The following is a 16,484-nucleotide window of genomic DNA, read 5'->3' on the forward strand; positions in this document are numbered from 1 at the left end:
GAACTGATGACTCGAATTAATTCATGTCCTGCTACCAACCAATCAGAAACCAGAATTGCTCCATAAATATTAAACCTTTCTGTAGCAATTTTGCGTGTATTTTCTTCTTAGTGTCAACACGGGAAGAATCTTTTGCTCTGTGGATTCCAACTCGAGAACTGTCTACTGCAAACCAGTCACCTCCCAGGACTTGTGTAGAACAACAAACCATCGGAAACTGTTCTGCAACTAAATATGGCTTACACTTCTAGAGGTTATGGGCCCAGCACATATCCACTGTGCCACTCTGCTTTAGACCGTACAATGACTTGTTAAGTCATCACACGCTATTTTTATTTTTCATTATAAATCCCTCTGGAGGGGGTAATATAAATTTCACAGTCTATTGGGGCATTCAAATAAGCATTTTTTATGCCCATTTGATGAATATTTAGGTTATATTGCGATGCGATTTGCCATAAAATTTTGATTGTCGTTAGGTTTGTGGTAGGTGAAAATGTAGAAAAATATTCTATACCGTAAATCTGAGAGTATCCTCTAGCAACAAATCTTGCTTTGTACTGTTCAATGCCTGATGCTGTAGTCTTTTTTGCAAAGACCCATCTTGTAGAAATAACATGTTTATCTTTTGGGAGAGGTACTACCATATAGGTATTATTTTCAGTCAAAGCATCTATTTCTTTTTTCATGGCTATTTTCCATTCATCATAATGTTCTGAATTAATTGCTTCATTAAAGCTTTTCGGTGTATTTTTCATGGAATAGCAATAGTCAATTTGATAATCTTTCATATTGTCGACCACATAAAAATCGGGCCGTTTTCTATTTCTTTTGGGGTATCTTTCGACTTTAACATCATCATCATCATCATCATGGATACTCTTGTCCACGTCATTGTCTTCATTCGTTTTAATAATTTGAAGAAATAATTTCATCCTCTTCATATGATGGGGTTTTGTCTTTAAAATTAAATGTGTCTGTGAATTTTACACATCAGATTTTAAAAATTTTATTTTTCTCTGGAAAAAAATACTAAATTGGCTGGACTGTTTTTATCGTATCCAACAAATATACCTCTATCTGTTTTAATATTCAGTTTACTCTTTTTATCTATATATGCGAAACAAATTGAACCAAATACATGCATTTGGCTTAAATTTGGTTTTCTACCACAGAAAGCTTCATGTTTTCGTAGGATGTACATTTTGGCTTCTTCTCAATTAACCTTTACCCAATGATGACAAGTAAAATCTACTCCAACTTGCAAGAAGGAACAAACAAAATAAACTCTGTGCACGGACAACTGAGAGAATGTTGTTCCTAATAAAATGGTGCCTAAGGATAAGAAAACAAAGAAATAGGATTCGATATTTCCTTGTTAATGTAGTTTGAACACTTAGGTAACTTGTGAACTTAGTGAATGAAGGAAGAGACACCTTTTTGAAACCTTTTCTAAAACATAACTTTGTCCAAAAAGAATGATATCATTTGAAGTTTGTGAAGCAGATTTGTCCAGGCATTTAATCAAACTAAAATTCTTCAAGCACGGAATGGTTCAAGTTATCATAACCTGAACTTAGATGGAATCCTGACTCTTTTATATTTGTCACAATCTCTTCAAAGTGAAGAATATCAAATTTCAAATTCAACCCATCAGTAAATAATGCAGCAAATAAAAAGGACTTTTGAGACCCCAATTTTAAGGACACTTTGAGTTGATGAAGATTAATAGGTTTTGTATTTATTAACATACTTATGGGCATACTAACTGGTTCCAAGTGCATACCCTCTCGAAAAAACAATTTTTTGTAGATGGCACTGGAAAAGAACAAACATTAGCTGCTAGTGTCTATAAAACAATTCAAATGTATTGGGGATCATCTTTCTCTTCACTGATACATGCAGCACGGAACTAACACATTTGTTGTAGATCAACCATAATGAAGTTTTCCCTATGAAGGATGGAGTAGAATTTGGGCACATCACTCAAAAATGCAATCAAGCCGCACAAGTAACACACAGGTAGGGAAATCCCCTTACCCATAGGCAATTTACTGCTTTGTGTGAACTCAAGCAGTTTTTACACATTGAGCTCTGCTGTTTGTCTTGAACTGAAAGATTTGAATGTAGAACAATCCTTCATTTTGTGTTCAATTTTATTGCACAATTTACAGGATTTATTATTATTTCCAAGAAAGGTGGCATTGTTTGAGAGAATTTTCTTCCTTTGTGGTAAGGATTCCCTAAAAGGCTTCTTGTCACCATCTTGCTGTTTATCAGACAAAATAGCAGACATTTTTGGCACCAGATTTTCACGCTCTTTGGGGCAAGGTGCAGTCATATTGAATTCAACAATTTCTGGAACATTCTCAATTATTGCTCTAAGCGACAGATATGTATTCCTGGTTCAGGACATCAATTCCTTCTGAATTTCGCCAGGAATCCTTTTAAATATCACGTTAGCAACTGTCTTGAAAATTAATCTTTCTTAAAAAAACTCTCCAATGAAAGAGTGGTCAAGTTCGGTCAAATCAGCTTTAACTTATTCAATTGATCAAGGTCTGTTAATGGGTCAGTACGATGAAGAATTTCTTCAAATATTTTATCTTTCATGTCATCAGGATTTAAGAATCTTTTCCGGAGTTCTCCAACTTAATGTAAAACTCTGAGATTACTTTGAAGACCTTTCAACTTAACTTTGATTTTAATAAAAGCAATTTGTCTGCTTCATCTCATGTATAGGATTCAAAACGTTTGAGAAAGGTTCAGAATCAAAATTTGAGGGGGATTGTCTTAAAAAAACTACCCTCAACTTTCAACCTCATCATAGATTTTTTTAAGCATGTTGTTCTCTTATTCCCAGGTTTAAAACCTGGCCTTCGAACTTGGCAATATTATTGCGCACACCAAATCATCCTGGCAAATTGCAACTCACTCATCTACCATATATTTAGTCAATATCTGGTTCTATGAGACCTTCATGGTCTGATAAGCATCTTTTCATGTCAGATACATAAGCACTTATTACTGATGGAGTGACATCAGCCTCATTCAATTTTGCGACGATTCCTTCAATTCAAAGTTTCTTATTCTCCAACATCCCTTCTAGGTACTTTTGAGAAAGAGCCATTTTAAACTAAAACAGCAGCTTTCATAAGCTTAACTTTGAAATCAATATCAATTTGTTTAACATATAATGTTTAACAATTCAACCCTAATCAACAAATACAGACAGATACAAAATATCTGAAATGCATTACAACAATTTCAGTTTTAAGAACTCAATAATATAAATTTTTAGTTTATTTTTTTTATAAAAGCAAAGTTTTAAACACCAACCATCTCAAACTGGAAAGACTTTTTTAACTAGAGTTTTTATTATCCATCAAACAATTAAACATGTATATTATTTTTTTAAAGGTTTAATCAAAGTAAATGGTTTTCAGGTGTGCTGGAAGCAAATATCGCATTTAAATTTTCCGAAAATAAGTATTTTTCCGGGTATTAAGTGAAAATATGCACACTTGTGTGTACAACAATGGCCAACACTTATAACATAAAGAATTATATTGCTTAATATCTGGAAAAATACTTGCAGAAAATTTAAATGCGATGTTCGAAAAAGAACACACTCAAAAACCTATAGAAAACAAGTTTTTTAAGGTAGGTTTTGTGTTAGTTTAACAGGCCACAATGACCAAATAAACACCATCCCTCAAAAAAAATTTTTTTTAAATAACAGACCCCCCCCTCTAGGTGGCTATAAAGTGGGTGTTCATTTTACATTAAATTAATATAGAAAAGTGATCCCCACTTTTTAAAACTATGATTTCTTCATATCTTGGAAACTACTCGTTTCCTGGGATTTTATTTGTTATTTTCGCTTTCAGCACCCTCGAAAACCTATAATAGTGGTAATTTTAAAGGATTTTTTGTAGGCGAAAAGATATTGCATCTTTTCCAAGACTTCACTCATAGTAATTTGTTTTCCTAGTTTTGCATATCTGATATTTCCCCAAAACCTCTGGTCTTGATGAAGGGGAGACTAAAACTTGCTGATATGACTTCAAATGATCTTAAATAACAGCAAGGGGAGACTTGATTCCAAATATTTCTCATATGTTATATCTCCCCTCTTTTAGAAATAGGGTACAATTATGAATATCTCCAGTATCAAATAATCCTTATATACTGTGAAATTTACTTCATGTATGAAAACCAAAGAGGGGAGATAAAACATAGGAGAAATATTTGAAATCAAGTCTTCCTTTGCTGTTATTTCAGATCATTTAAAACCATAGCAGCAAGTTTTAGTCTCCTCTCCATCAAGGCCAGAGGTTTTGGAGAAATATATATTATTTTTTAATATAGTAAATAAATTATGTACATTGTGTGATGAAAGACTACTTTTATATGCAATTATGTTTGTATTAAAGCTTAAATTGCAAAACTCAAGTATTATGTTTAGAGCACAATTGCCTTTTGAATTTTTAACTTTAATTCCCAAAAATAAAAAATAATTTCATAAAATCAACAGTAGGTTCTCTACAGTGTAATTTAGACCACCAAGTATTGCAAACTAAGTCACTGTAGGGAGGCATGTGAAGCTTTCTCCCAGTGCATTGCAATGCGTGTCCAACTACAGCAAGCAACTAATCAATTGGATTGAAAAATGGGAAGTTTCACCGATTTCGATGATAAAAATATGGGAGTGTGAGACATTCGCTGATCATTCAATTCCGGCCAACGTCGGGTCTCCCTGCTAGTATGTGTGTGTATATATATATATATATATTTAAATAAAAATAATTTTTTTTACTCACAGGCACTAGTATTTCATACTTTCGCAATCATCAGTGCAGGAAGTGGCAATTCCCAGTGATTGAGAGATTCGAATAACCTTTGACTATTTACTAAGATGTTACCTCCAGCCAACTAACAATTTCCAGACGTATGTGTGTGTGTGTGTGTGTGTGTGTATATATAGACGTGTATAAACTTGTTTACAATATGTTATGTTTAAGCTACTTTTTTGTTGATGTAATTGTTTGTGCAGAAAATATTAAACAAGTGAAAAACAAAACTTATCAATTTGTAGTATAATGGTATTCTTTGCTTATTTTCCAGCCCCGCGGACTAAAATGATGGCTTGTTCAGTAATATCATTCATGCAAACAACATATAAAGCAACGTAAAAATATATTAAAGATATAAACTTGTATGGCAATATGGCATCGCCAATTTATTCTCAATCCAGTGTGGCTGAATTTTCACCACATTAAAATGATCCTTGTTTATTCCTGACTTCTTTTTTTTTCGGGAGGGGGGGGGCAAATAAATAGACAAGAAATATATATAAATATATATGAAAGTGAATCCGGGAATGCAAGTTAAATTTAAATGTTCAATGTAAAATCTAAATATTATACTTGTTTTTTTGTTGTTGTTATTGTTGTTTTTTTTTTCTCCAATCCAAATTTTAACCAGATAAGTGACTTTAATAAAAGAAAAGCATTAAAATGATCTCAAATATGAGTAGGCAGAAAATTTATGGTTTAACTATTTTACTAAAGATAAAAATGAAAAATTCATTACTGTTTTTTAAAAAATAAAAAAATATATTTCTATTACTTTTAAAACAACTTTAATAGTCTATTTTGGAAGTATAATCCATAAAGAAAATAAACAACCCACTTTTAAAAGAGAAATTACGAGTTTTTTTTATATTTTATTCGCAGTTTCGTGTTAGGGGTGTCAAAAATTCCTACAAAAATTCTGATACACCTATGACTTCACAACCTTAAAAATTAATGAATGGAATTTTAAATGTGAAACAGTACACACCATATTTTAATATTTTTATTTGTACTAGAAATTCACTGACCCAAAAGATGTCAAAAACTAAATCTATCGCACCTATTAGACTTGTTTTGGCACTTGTGCATTTAACATCTTCAAACCAATCTAGAAAGTCATTCTTAACAAGAGGAGGGGGGGGGCTTTGTTAACTCCTCCCTTGCGCAAACTAAACTCTCCAAAATGAAAACAATTTGCTTGAGAATACTAAACTGCACAAAAGTGCCCTTTATTTTCTAATACTTTTAGACTAACTTGGCTGATTAGTTTTAAAATAGCTTAAATGTAAATTATTGTCAGAATAAATTGTGCGAATAATAATACACAGATTTAAAATAGACATTTTGGTAGTATTTACGAACATTTGATTTGTCTATATATATTCTCGGCTAGGATATTATTATATGCATGGTTGATTAAAACAAGAGGAAACCATGGAGACATGATAAATAAAATTTAACATAAATAAACAATAAAAAAGAAGGTATTGTTGTAGAACTTTACCCCTACCGTAAATGAGATTTAAAATAAATAAAAAAGTAAAACAATTATTTTAGAATTTAGAGTGGGGATCACATTCGCATAGAAATCTAACGTAAAATAACCCCTCCCCATTTCTGAGCCATCCTAGCGTTTTATGACAGTTAACCAATATTTTAGTTTTGGTACATGCAGAGAAGGTATCGTGCTGAATTAATAACGTTATTATTTAGAAACCAATTTAATAAACAAATATACCGTAAAACTTGAATGTAAAAATACTATAAAAAAAAAATAGCACCAGACTTTCTCTGCATAAACATCTATTTTTTAATATAGTAAATAAATTCTGTATATTGTCTTTGTGTGATGAAAGGCTACTTTATAGGCAATTACGTGTGGTTGCACTCGGACTTAGGGTTAGTGATAAAAGAATCTAGTTAATAGCACTAAAAAGTTAGAATAACCTGGAAATGAGATCATTTATGCATATAAAACTGGTCCTCACTCTAAATTCTAAAACAATTGTTTCTCTTTTTCTTCTTTCTGACAACTTTTCAGGCCGTTGTTCTTGTTCACACGCTTAAACAAATTCATTTTTAGGGGCACGGTGATTTAGCTGAGGCACAAAATAAAATCAATAAAATTGAAATGTATTTATTTACCTGAATATAATGGTGGTTTCTTTCGGGTATATAAAAGAAAATGTTATATAGCTAAACTTGTACGAGTAATATAGAAACTGTTGTTCATTTTTATGGCAGAAATTAAATGTTAATCGTGGAATGCATATATTTAAACAGAAAATAAATTATCACTAACATTTTAAAGCATCAACCATATCTAATAGATAAACATTAAACTGAAATTTCAATACAATCGCGAAACAAATGATAAGAAAGAAAAAGTGATACGAAAAGAAAATAACTACACGACATTGATAAAAATAAAAAAAAAGGAGAGAGAACTATAAGCTGGAATGAAACTCTTTTAAAAAATTAATCCCAATCTTTTAGTTTATTTTTAAAAAATTTTCATAGACAAAATAAATATACGCAAAAAGTAAGAAAAGAGATTATCATTTCGACCATAATCACAATGGTTTAAAACTGAGGGACCAATTTGTGGTATAAAATCAATTACAAACTAAGCCCCCAGTTTATGTCCATATATCTAAATTACAAACTCTTTTTTTTTTTTAACTTGGGTGAAAAAAATGTAGCAAAGAAAGAATTATATGCAACTTACGGTTAATATAAAAAAAATCGAAGTTTGTTTTCTGGTTCTGAAGTCCGATTCGAACTCGCTTGTATAGGAAAAAAGAAATCTCAACCCCCTGACAACGCAGAAGAATCGTGTTTACAACAAAACCATACCCTTGGTCGTCTGTCAACCATAATGGACACACTTTAGTAGTCGGATCGATTCGGTTGTTTCCGGAACAAGAACGTGCACCTCTCGCGGAGATAAACGAAGATTACCGAAATTCTTCTCGTGACAAGAGTTATCTCCCCTTTGCACAGTCGTCGGCGTGCGTCAAAAAATGGTGGAACACGTTGGCAAACTCCACGGACATCATCATGCACACCCACACCAACCAGTGATCGATATTAATTCTGTAAGTGAATATATATGTATTTCTTAGACCCACGCAATCATCATATTTCATTCAAATAATTCCTTTTTATTACAGAACGTATTTATATATATATAAAAATATGCGCCCTTAAAGGTTTTGGTGTGACAATCTCACGGACTTAAAACGCCTGTGTTTTTTTTTTACGTAAGAATCCATATGATTGTTTTCTTTTTATTGATTATTTGTTTCCGAATCACTAACAACTTCTTCTAAAAAAAAAAATAAATAAATGAAATAAAACTAAACATCCTATTTAATTTACCAAAATGTTTTCGTATATAAAACACTTATATTTTTGGTTGCGACCTTTACGTCACGAATGTATAAAGTTGTGTTATGACGTTTTCATTCTAATATTTCTAAAGAAAAAAATGCCTAAAATTTCGTTTGAGCCGGTTTTAAAAATGAGATTTCGTATGGTTTCATCTTTCCTTTTAGAAATTAGAAATTTTGTGAACATATTAACTTTGTGCTTATAACTAACTTTAGTTTGGGACGCTTTTTAGAAAATTTATTCTCTTGTTTTAAAGAATACCCTTTGAAATTAGTTTCAATGTATGTATTAGTAGAATAAAAATATACGGTGCTTCTACAGAATTTGAACCGAAACGTTTTTACCCTAATTTTTTTATGTTTATAAAAGTGGATTTTGTTCGGTTCAAATATTGGGTACTCATGCAGAGAGTGATCCGTGCTGAAATAATAGCGTTATTATTTAAAAGGCCATTAACATGGGGAGGGTGTTTTGTACCTATTCTGTACTTTAACCTTACAATTGAATAATAAAAAAAAAAACGGGTTTGTATTACTGTACACATAGATTCGAAAAAGTTGTCAAAAAACAAATATATAACAAATAAATGTTATCAAAGGCAAGATAAGTTACTTTTCTACCAAACTGGATATAATTTTCGTGTTTTTATTCAATGTAACATGTTTATTCAGCTCGAAAAACATGCAGTGTTTACCGATGTATTGGAAAATTCAAAATGGCAGCCGACTATCTCTTAAACACGGTAAGTTCGGGAAAAGGTGTTATAAATAATAAACTAGACAAAATACTGTTAGAAATTCGCTCAATATATATTACCGTGACATAGGTTGACATATATTCGGTGTTTTTTTAATAGTATTTTGTCTAGTTTATTATTTATAGCACCTTTTCTCGAACTTACTGTGTTTAAGAGATAGTCGGCCGCCATTTTGAATTGTCCAATACATCGGTAAACACTGCATGTTTTTCGAGCTGAATAAATATGTTACATTGAATAAAAACACAAAAATATATCCAGTTTGGTAGAAAAGTAACTTATCTTGCCTTTGATAACATTTATTTGTTATATATTTGTTTTTGACAACTTTTTCGAATCTGTGTACAAACCCGCACCAAATATTGTAACATAAATATACATTATAATTATAAAATATACTTATGGCAAGTGAGCTGTTTCATTCTCTAAGAAATTCGTCGGACTTTATATCTTCTTAATTTGCGTAATATTTGAACTCTTTCATACAACCTACACTTGTTATATTTATATTTACCCCCCCTTTTATTTGAAGTTTCATTTTGTAAACTTAACTTTTGATTCACTGATGTAATTTAGTAGTTATATAAGGAATGAGCACCCAATGAATTTCAGTTGTTAGAATCAGGTAATAATCACGTTGTTTCCCAAAGCATAAGCATGTAATTTCATCGGAAAAACCATATACAGTAGCTCAATTATTTTATATACAATATATAAATATGCATATAAGTATTATAACATACTGAAGTATTAGCATTAAAAATCAATTACGTACGAAATAGAAAAAAAACTTTTAAATTCGTAAAAATTAGCCGACATACTGACATTAAATCGGTAATCGATATAAAAATTGGAACGGAGAGGAGGTGAAACGAAAAGAAATAAAGTCATTTATATACAAATAAATTATCAAAAACAATCGAAATATTAGTAAGTACCATGCAATTTATACACATTTGTTTCATAATATAATTCTTTGATTTTAAATAAATTATTTTTGTCTAAATCGTGAAAAGATTTTTACTTTTCGTCTTATCTAGTTTTTATTCTTAGATTATGTTGAAAAAAAAGAAAACGTTTCTCTGTAGTTACTACAGTACCTTTTTTTGTATATAGTTCTAAATAATCCATTTAGTATGGACTATTATTTTTTACTGAATTAAAATCAGAGACTGCTGACGATTTTCTTTAAGTGCTCGATGTTGGATATCACTGGACATCAAAATATTATTTATTCTTCCCTATAATTACAATAAGTCTTCTAAAAAGTAATTTGGTATTTTTAGAGACCACCTCCGGCACCTCCGTCTTCAATTTTTGACCCTATTTATTTTTGACTGTTAAAAACAAATTGTTAAATTAAGGTTGTAGATTGTTTGAAAACGGGAGTTATTGATTGAGATTGTCGGACTGACTTCCTCATCTTGGTGGTTGTAGTTACAACGTTTCGGCCGTTTTGCCCTCCGGCCTTCATCAGGTGTTTTGTATCGAACTGGGGAATCGTTTGTTAGGAGTCTCGAACCCAACCCTTTATTATTATTGCGGGGGTACCGTGTTCGGACTCTAGCTAGGCTCTGGGACATAGTTGCTGATTCTGTTTTGAATGTTACTTTTCACTGCCTTCGTTCAAGATTGAACTCAGCACCTTTGGGTAACTGTAAACTTTGATAAAACGTCTAGGGACATATGACCGAGTAGTCCTAGACGTTGTATCAAAGTTTAGTTACCCAAAGGTAAACAATGAAAACACCTCATCTCAAAAATACAATTACAACGGGAGTTATTCTATAAAAGCATCAAAGATTTCATTTCAATGTGTCCATTCTATTCCCCTCTTCTCTTTATCTCATAAAATAAATAATCGTCACCGGAAGTAGTACCAAAACGTACGATATTCTAGCAATTTTTTTTCAGTTGAATTCTATATTTTCCTAATTTTATTTCTTTTTGTTTGCATTTTTTGTGTGTTTTGTTTATAAACACTTTTTTTTTGTATTTCTTAATCAAAATCAACCCACTCTCCTCCCTAAGGAAAACATGCGAGTTTTTTTTTTTTTAGTTGTTTTGTTCGCTCATTAAAAAAACAAACTGCATGATTCGTTTATTATCGTTTTTGCAAGATTTGCCACGTGTACACGTAAACCGAAGACCCATAAAAATAATTCTATTTAAATTGGTGTTTGTTCAGCTGTAGGTTATTGTTATATCATCTTAGTGTTTTGTTATTAATAACGCTGTATACAAATAACCCGATTGCTATTTGTACTATTGTATTACTTAGCTCCCTATGAGGATATCGACACTGTCAGTGTTTTATGTATGTATGCATGATCCAGTCGCTCAATAAAAATTGTTTTTTAAAGCAGTACTAAATTAGCTCGGTCTAAAAGGACTTCTTCATTGACCGATAGCAGAAAAGCTGAAGTGTAGTATCAGAACAGATATTGCACTTTGCTCCTGGCCGAAAGAAACTTTTAAAGTAGCGTGCACTGCACTGCAGTGCAGCCAGTGCACCTTGTTTACAAATGTATTATTTATTCAACTTGAAAGCTAGGAAGTATCGAATAACGACGTATATTCGAATTTGTCAGGCTACAAGCCCTATTCATAACGATTACCTTGACGTGACCCAAGTCATGAATACCAAGTCAAGTGTAAAGATGTGGAATTCCTGTGCCAGTTAAACTTTCGAACACTATAGGATCATTTTACAGTGCTATAAAACATGTGTCCTATAAACGTACATCTAAAATGTTTTTTTTTTTCAATGTCACACTTATATTACTATCAGATAGGTACGAGCAATAATGACAAAAAAAAAAAAAATAGTGACATAGTTTTGAAAGCTCTTTTTTTTTTTTTTGTAGGTTTCCGACTTTTAATTGTATTGGAAAGTCGAAAACAAAATATTTGTACACGTGGGGGGGGGGGGTTATTATGAAAAATGTTTTCACGGCGATATTCGGAAGCTGACAAATTTAAATAAATTCATTGTAAAAAATCCTTTGAAAGATAAGTATTAGTTTTCCAGGTCTATTTCAAAGATAATTAGTAAAATAAAGTCCTAAAATATTGAATAATAAAAAACACCTTGTTTGTACAAAAAATAGCTTAATTAGAGCGATAGATTCTAGCTTCACACAAACCAAAACAAACTACAGGATGTCCACAAAGTCTGGCTACATTATGTAGCCAGATTTTGTGGACACCCTGTATTTACGGAAACCCAGAAAGTCAAAAAGCTGTCCGAAAATGATGTCAGTAGTTTGAGGGAGGTAGGGGTGCTGGTATCTTGTTTTTCCTCAGCTGTACATCCTACACTCCTATCGTGAACATTTGTATAATACCATTTTTTAATGTAATTATTTTTCTGTGTTTCTGCTTTTAAATTAAAAAAAAATTTTAATTTACAAGATTATATAAAAATTATGTTTTGCTAAAAGTTTCACGTTCATTCAAGCAAAGAAAATATTAAAATCTTATAAAAATTACCTGAAACATGTAATCTAAAAAAAAAAAAATAGAAATATATTTTTTTGCTATTTTGCGTTGGATGAAAAATATTAAGTAAACAATATTTAATTCAATGATAATATCGATAGTTTGAGAAATTAATTTTTCTTTGAGTTATATCGAATTCATTAATACAGATTGACGGAGTTTTTTTCGTAATGTTCCTGCAAAACTAATTTTTTTTTATTTTATTGTTACAAATTACGAGGCTTTATTTTCATAAAAAAAAAGCAAAAATATTTTTATTTACTACGAAAAATCATAACTCCCTCCCCGTTTTTTTTTTTTTTTTTTTTTTTTTTTTTTACAAAGGCATCACCACATTATCAAGGCCCAGAGGCCACTCAAGGATAAGGGTTAAAGAGTGTACAGTAGAAGTTGGTCAATATAGTAATCATTAGTAATGAAAATTTGGTAAATTTAATAACTTATATGGAACGGCTCATCAAGAACTTATTTACCTTAGACTTGAACACAACCATATTGTAGTCAGCCGGAAAGCAGGAAAACGGAAGACAATTCCACAGGCGTGCAGTTCTAAGAAAGAAGCTTTGTTCATGGAATCTATGTTTAGGTTTAGGCACAGATAAAGAGTGGGGGAAATTATTGATAGTGTTTACAGCTAGACGAGTGTTTCTTGTGAAAGTTTGGCGAGGGGGGACCATAGATTGAAGCTCAGTTGAACACTTTCCATGAAAATAACGATACATCAGAGACAAACTCGCAACATCTCTTCTGTGAGATAAAGGTTGTAAGGAGGAGAAAAGGACATCTCCTACGAGGCTACGAAGTCTATTTTGAACTCTATCAAGGCAGGACAAGTCCTTTCTAGCAGCTCCTGCCCAGATGTGGCAACAGTATTCCATCCTTGGACGTACCTGGCTCTTATATAGATAGAGAATAGCATCAGCAGTGAGATATCTACTGGATCGATAGAAAGATCCCACCATTTTTCCAGCGGCCTTGGCAACAGATTTGATATACGTGTTCCATTTAAGATCAGGAGTAATGGTCAAGCCCAGAAGCTTGTCAAAACTTGAGGCCTCCTGAAGACGAGAGCCATTCATTTCAATTGATGACAAATGTGGATTAAAATGTTGATGATGTAAAGAGAGAAGCTTGGTTTTAGATGCATTAAAAGTAACCAGCCACTCCTTTCCCCATTGTACTACATGCTCAAGATCAGAGGAGAGAGAATTGGAGAGTACTTGCTCGTTTACTGTCTTAGATGTGGTACCATAAATGGTAGTGTCGTCAGCATAAATGTCTACAAATGATGTAAGGATATGATTTGGAAGATCATTAATGTAGATCAGGAAAAGAGTTGGGCCCAGGATGGATCCCTGAGGGACACCGGCATTAATACTGTGAGCTTCTGATTTTTGCCCCTCAACTACTACTCTTATGAACCTATCAGAAAGAAATGATTTAATAATTGAGAAGACTTTTCCAGCTATACAATAGCTAGCGATCTTATGAAGTAAACCTTTATGCCATACCCTATCAAAGGCTTTAGATATGTCAAGAGCAATTGCCCTAGAAAGATTGCCACCGTCGAGAGATTTGCTAATCCTATGCGATATAACTGTAAGGACATCTGCTGTAGATCTAGCAGAACGGAAACCATATTGAGTGTCACTAAGAAGGTTATTTTTGTTGAGATGTTTGATTACTTCTGTATTTAACACAGATTCTAGCAACTTACTCATGACGCACAGGAGACTTATTGGCCTGTACTGAGAGGGGGATGAGCGATCACCTGAATTCTTAAATACAGGGCATACTGATGAGATTTTCCAGGGAGATGGGAAACTATTCTCCTTAAGACAACGTTTAAACAGTTTTGTAAGTATGGGCGCTAGTTCAGGTTGAAGTTTTTTGAGTACTATAATTGGAATACCATCAGGGCCAGTTGCTTTACTCGAATCAAGGTTTTTGATTAGCTTGGCAATATCACGTACAGATATACGTATATCACATAGCGTGTTTTCTGATACAGGAGGAAATATTGGGGGTTGGCGGTCTTGGTCGCAAAGGGTAGAATTAGCTGCAAAGTTCTTGACAAAGAGTTTGGCTTTGTCTGATGCTGACGAGATTACCTCAGGTCCATTGATAATAGTTGGGATGGAGCACACGCTTCTGTTCAGGATTCTGTTTGCTATTTGCCAAAACTGGTGGGAACCAAGCCGCTGCTCAGCTACTTTGGACTTAACAGATTGAGCATACAACTCTCTTGCGTTCCTTATTACTTTCTTACAATGGTTGCTGGCAGTCCTGAAAACGGCTTTAGTTTCCATACATCTATTACGTTTGAGGCAGTGGAAAAAGTGATTTCTGTGCGCAATGGCAGCAGCACATTCTGGAGAGAACCATGGCTGGCTGTTAGGTTTTTGCTGAAACTTTTTAGAGGGTATGAAATGGTCAATACCTACAATTAACCATTCAGTTAGGTCTAATACTATAGAGGACACATCCTTTTTAAACATGGAATGCAGAGGTAGATCAGATATAAATGTACGGAAGCTATCCCAGTCAGCCTTAGTGTATCGATATACTGTACGATGAAGTGGTACGTCTGGGGACTTATTACATTTCATTTTTATCTTAATTGATACAACAGAGTGGTCGGAAGATCCAAGAGGCGACAGAACAGAAACTGAACATAGTTCAGGGCAAGTTGTGAGAAAAAGGTCTAATAGGCTCGCATACTGGCCGTCATTATCGGGCACACGGGTAGGTTCCTGAACAATCTGAGTGAGGTCATAGGCAATGGAGAAATCATGACAGAACCTCCCCTCATCATCGGTCTTGTTTGAGTGGGTCAACCATTCGACGTTGTGAACATTGAAGTCTCCACATACGTGAATGTTAGCTGAAGGATAAGTAGAAAGGACTTGGTCAATTTTCTCAGATATGCTTTGAAAGATAGTAACTCCGCTGTTGTGGGGGCGATAGAGAGTAAATATAAATGCAGTAGTGTGAGCTAAAGCAACCCGGAAGCACATATAGGGTAAGTTAGGATCTTCCCTGGAGATGTCCCTCCCACATGGAAAGCTATCTTTAATATAGGCACATATTCCATGCCCATGGCGATCTTGGGGGTCAGATTTAGAAGTTAAGTTAGAGTATCCTGTAATTGCAAACTCATCTAGGGAAATAGCCTGTCCAATGCCAGTTTCACTTAAAAATAAAAGGTCTGGTTTAGTCTCCTGTAATTGGGTTTCAACCTCTGGAAGGTTAGAACGTAGACCCCTGATGTTGGAGAAGGAGACATGGTAGTAGGGGTCTACGTTGGAAGTTGGAGAACCGGGTTTAATCGTGTATTTTTTCTTGAAACTTGTCATGATGAAATTTTGGAATTTGTGGACTAGGTCGACAGATTTACTTAGAGCAGGACAGAGAGGGGAAACTAAGAGAGAAAAAGAAACGAAGAATTTTTTTTTTTTGTACCACATGATAAGGTAAAGCCGTAACAATTACCCACTAGTATGGCATCGAGAGGCCCCACCAGAAGCTACTGCATGGTCCAGATTCCATTCACCAAATGGCAATACAGCAGCCCCAGTACTTTGCACCTGCTGATAGGACAGCCTCCTTAGTGGTTAATCCAAGGTTCGGGTCCCTGACTATCAGGCGGATAACGTCAGCCCAGACAAAACGTTTACCTCCAGCACCCTTACTAGTGACATGGCTACAAGGATAGACATAGAAACAGAAAATTTCCACCAACTCTGCCAACTGTTCGCGCAAAAATACTGCCAACCTAGAAAACAGCTTTTTCTTCTCCCTTTGTCAGAAAAATCACTCATTTAAAAAATCAGGACTGAGGGACAAATAAGAAGAAGCGAGAGTAACAGGAGCTGCCGATAACGCATCCACAATGCGTTTTCTACTCTCCATTAAAAAAAAAAAAAAAAAAATAATAAATAAATAAATAAAAAATAACTATTAAGTATTGTACTTAA

The 16,484-nt window shown here is 33.3% G+C and overlaps 2 protein-coding genes across 3 annotated transcripts in view; one reads left to right on the forward strand and one right to left on the reverse strand.

Annotated features, from left to right (window-relative positions):
• LOC145255713 (pecanex-like protein 4) overlaps positions 1 to 7,764 on the reverse strand; it is a 120,809-nt gene extending 113,045 nt beyond the window's left edge. The window contains exon 1 of the mRNA XM_080114305.1: positions 7,585 to 7,764. The gene's annotated coding sequence lies outside the window, so the exon portion shown is untranslated. The remainder of the gene's footprint in view (positions 1 to 7,584) is intronic.
• A 54-nt stretch (positions 7,765 to 7,818) lies between these two features.
• Positions 7,819 to 16,484, forward strand: part of LOC145255715 (E3 ubiquitin ligase Rnf121-like) — a 66,618-nt gene continuing 57,952 nt past the window's right edge. The window contains exon 1 of one of the 2 annotated variants that reach the window (XM_080114309.1): positions 7,819 to 7,954. In XM_080114309.1, the coding sequence (XP_079970435.1) occupies positions 7,880 to 7,954 (75 nt within the window). In that variant the 5' untranslated portion in view covers positions 7,819 to 7,879. The remainder of the gene's footprint in view (positions 7,955 to 16,484) is intronic. The other variant, XM_080114310.1, reaches the window with a different exon arrangement.

This window comes from Euprymna scolopes, chromosome 31 (genome assembly GCF_053919585.1).
Source record: "Euprymna scolopes isolate OS-2025 chromosome 31, ASM5391958v1, whole genome shotgun sequence".
Taxonomy (NCBI): Eukaryota; Metazoa; Mollusca; class Cephalopoda; order Sepiida; family Sepiolidae; genus Euprymna; species Euprymna scolopes.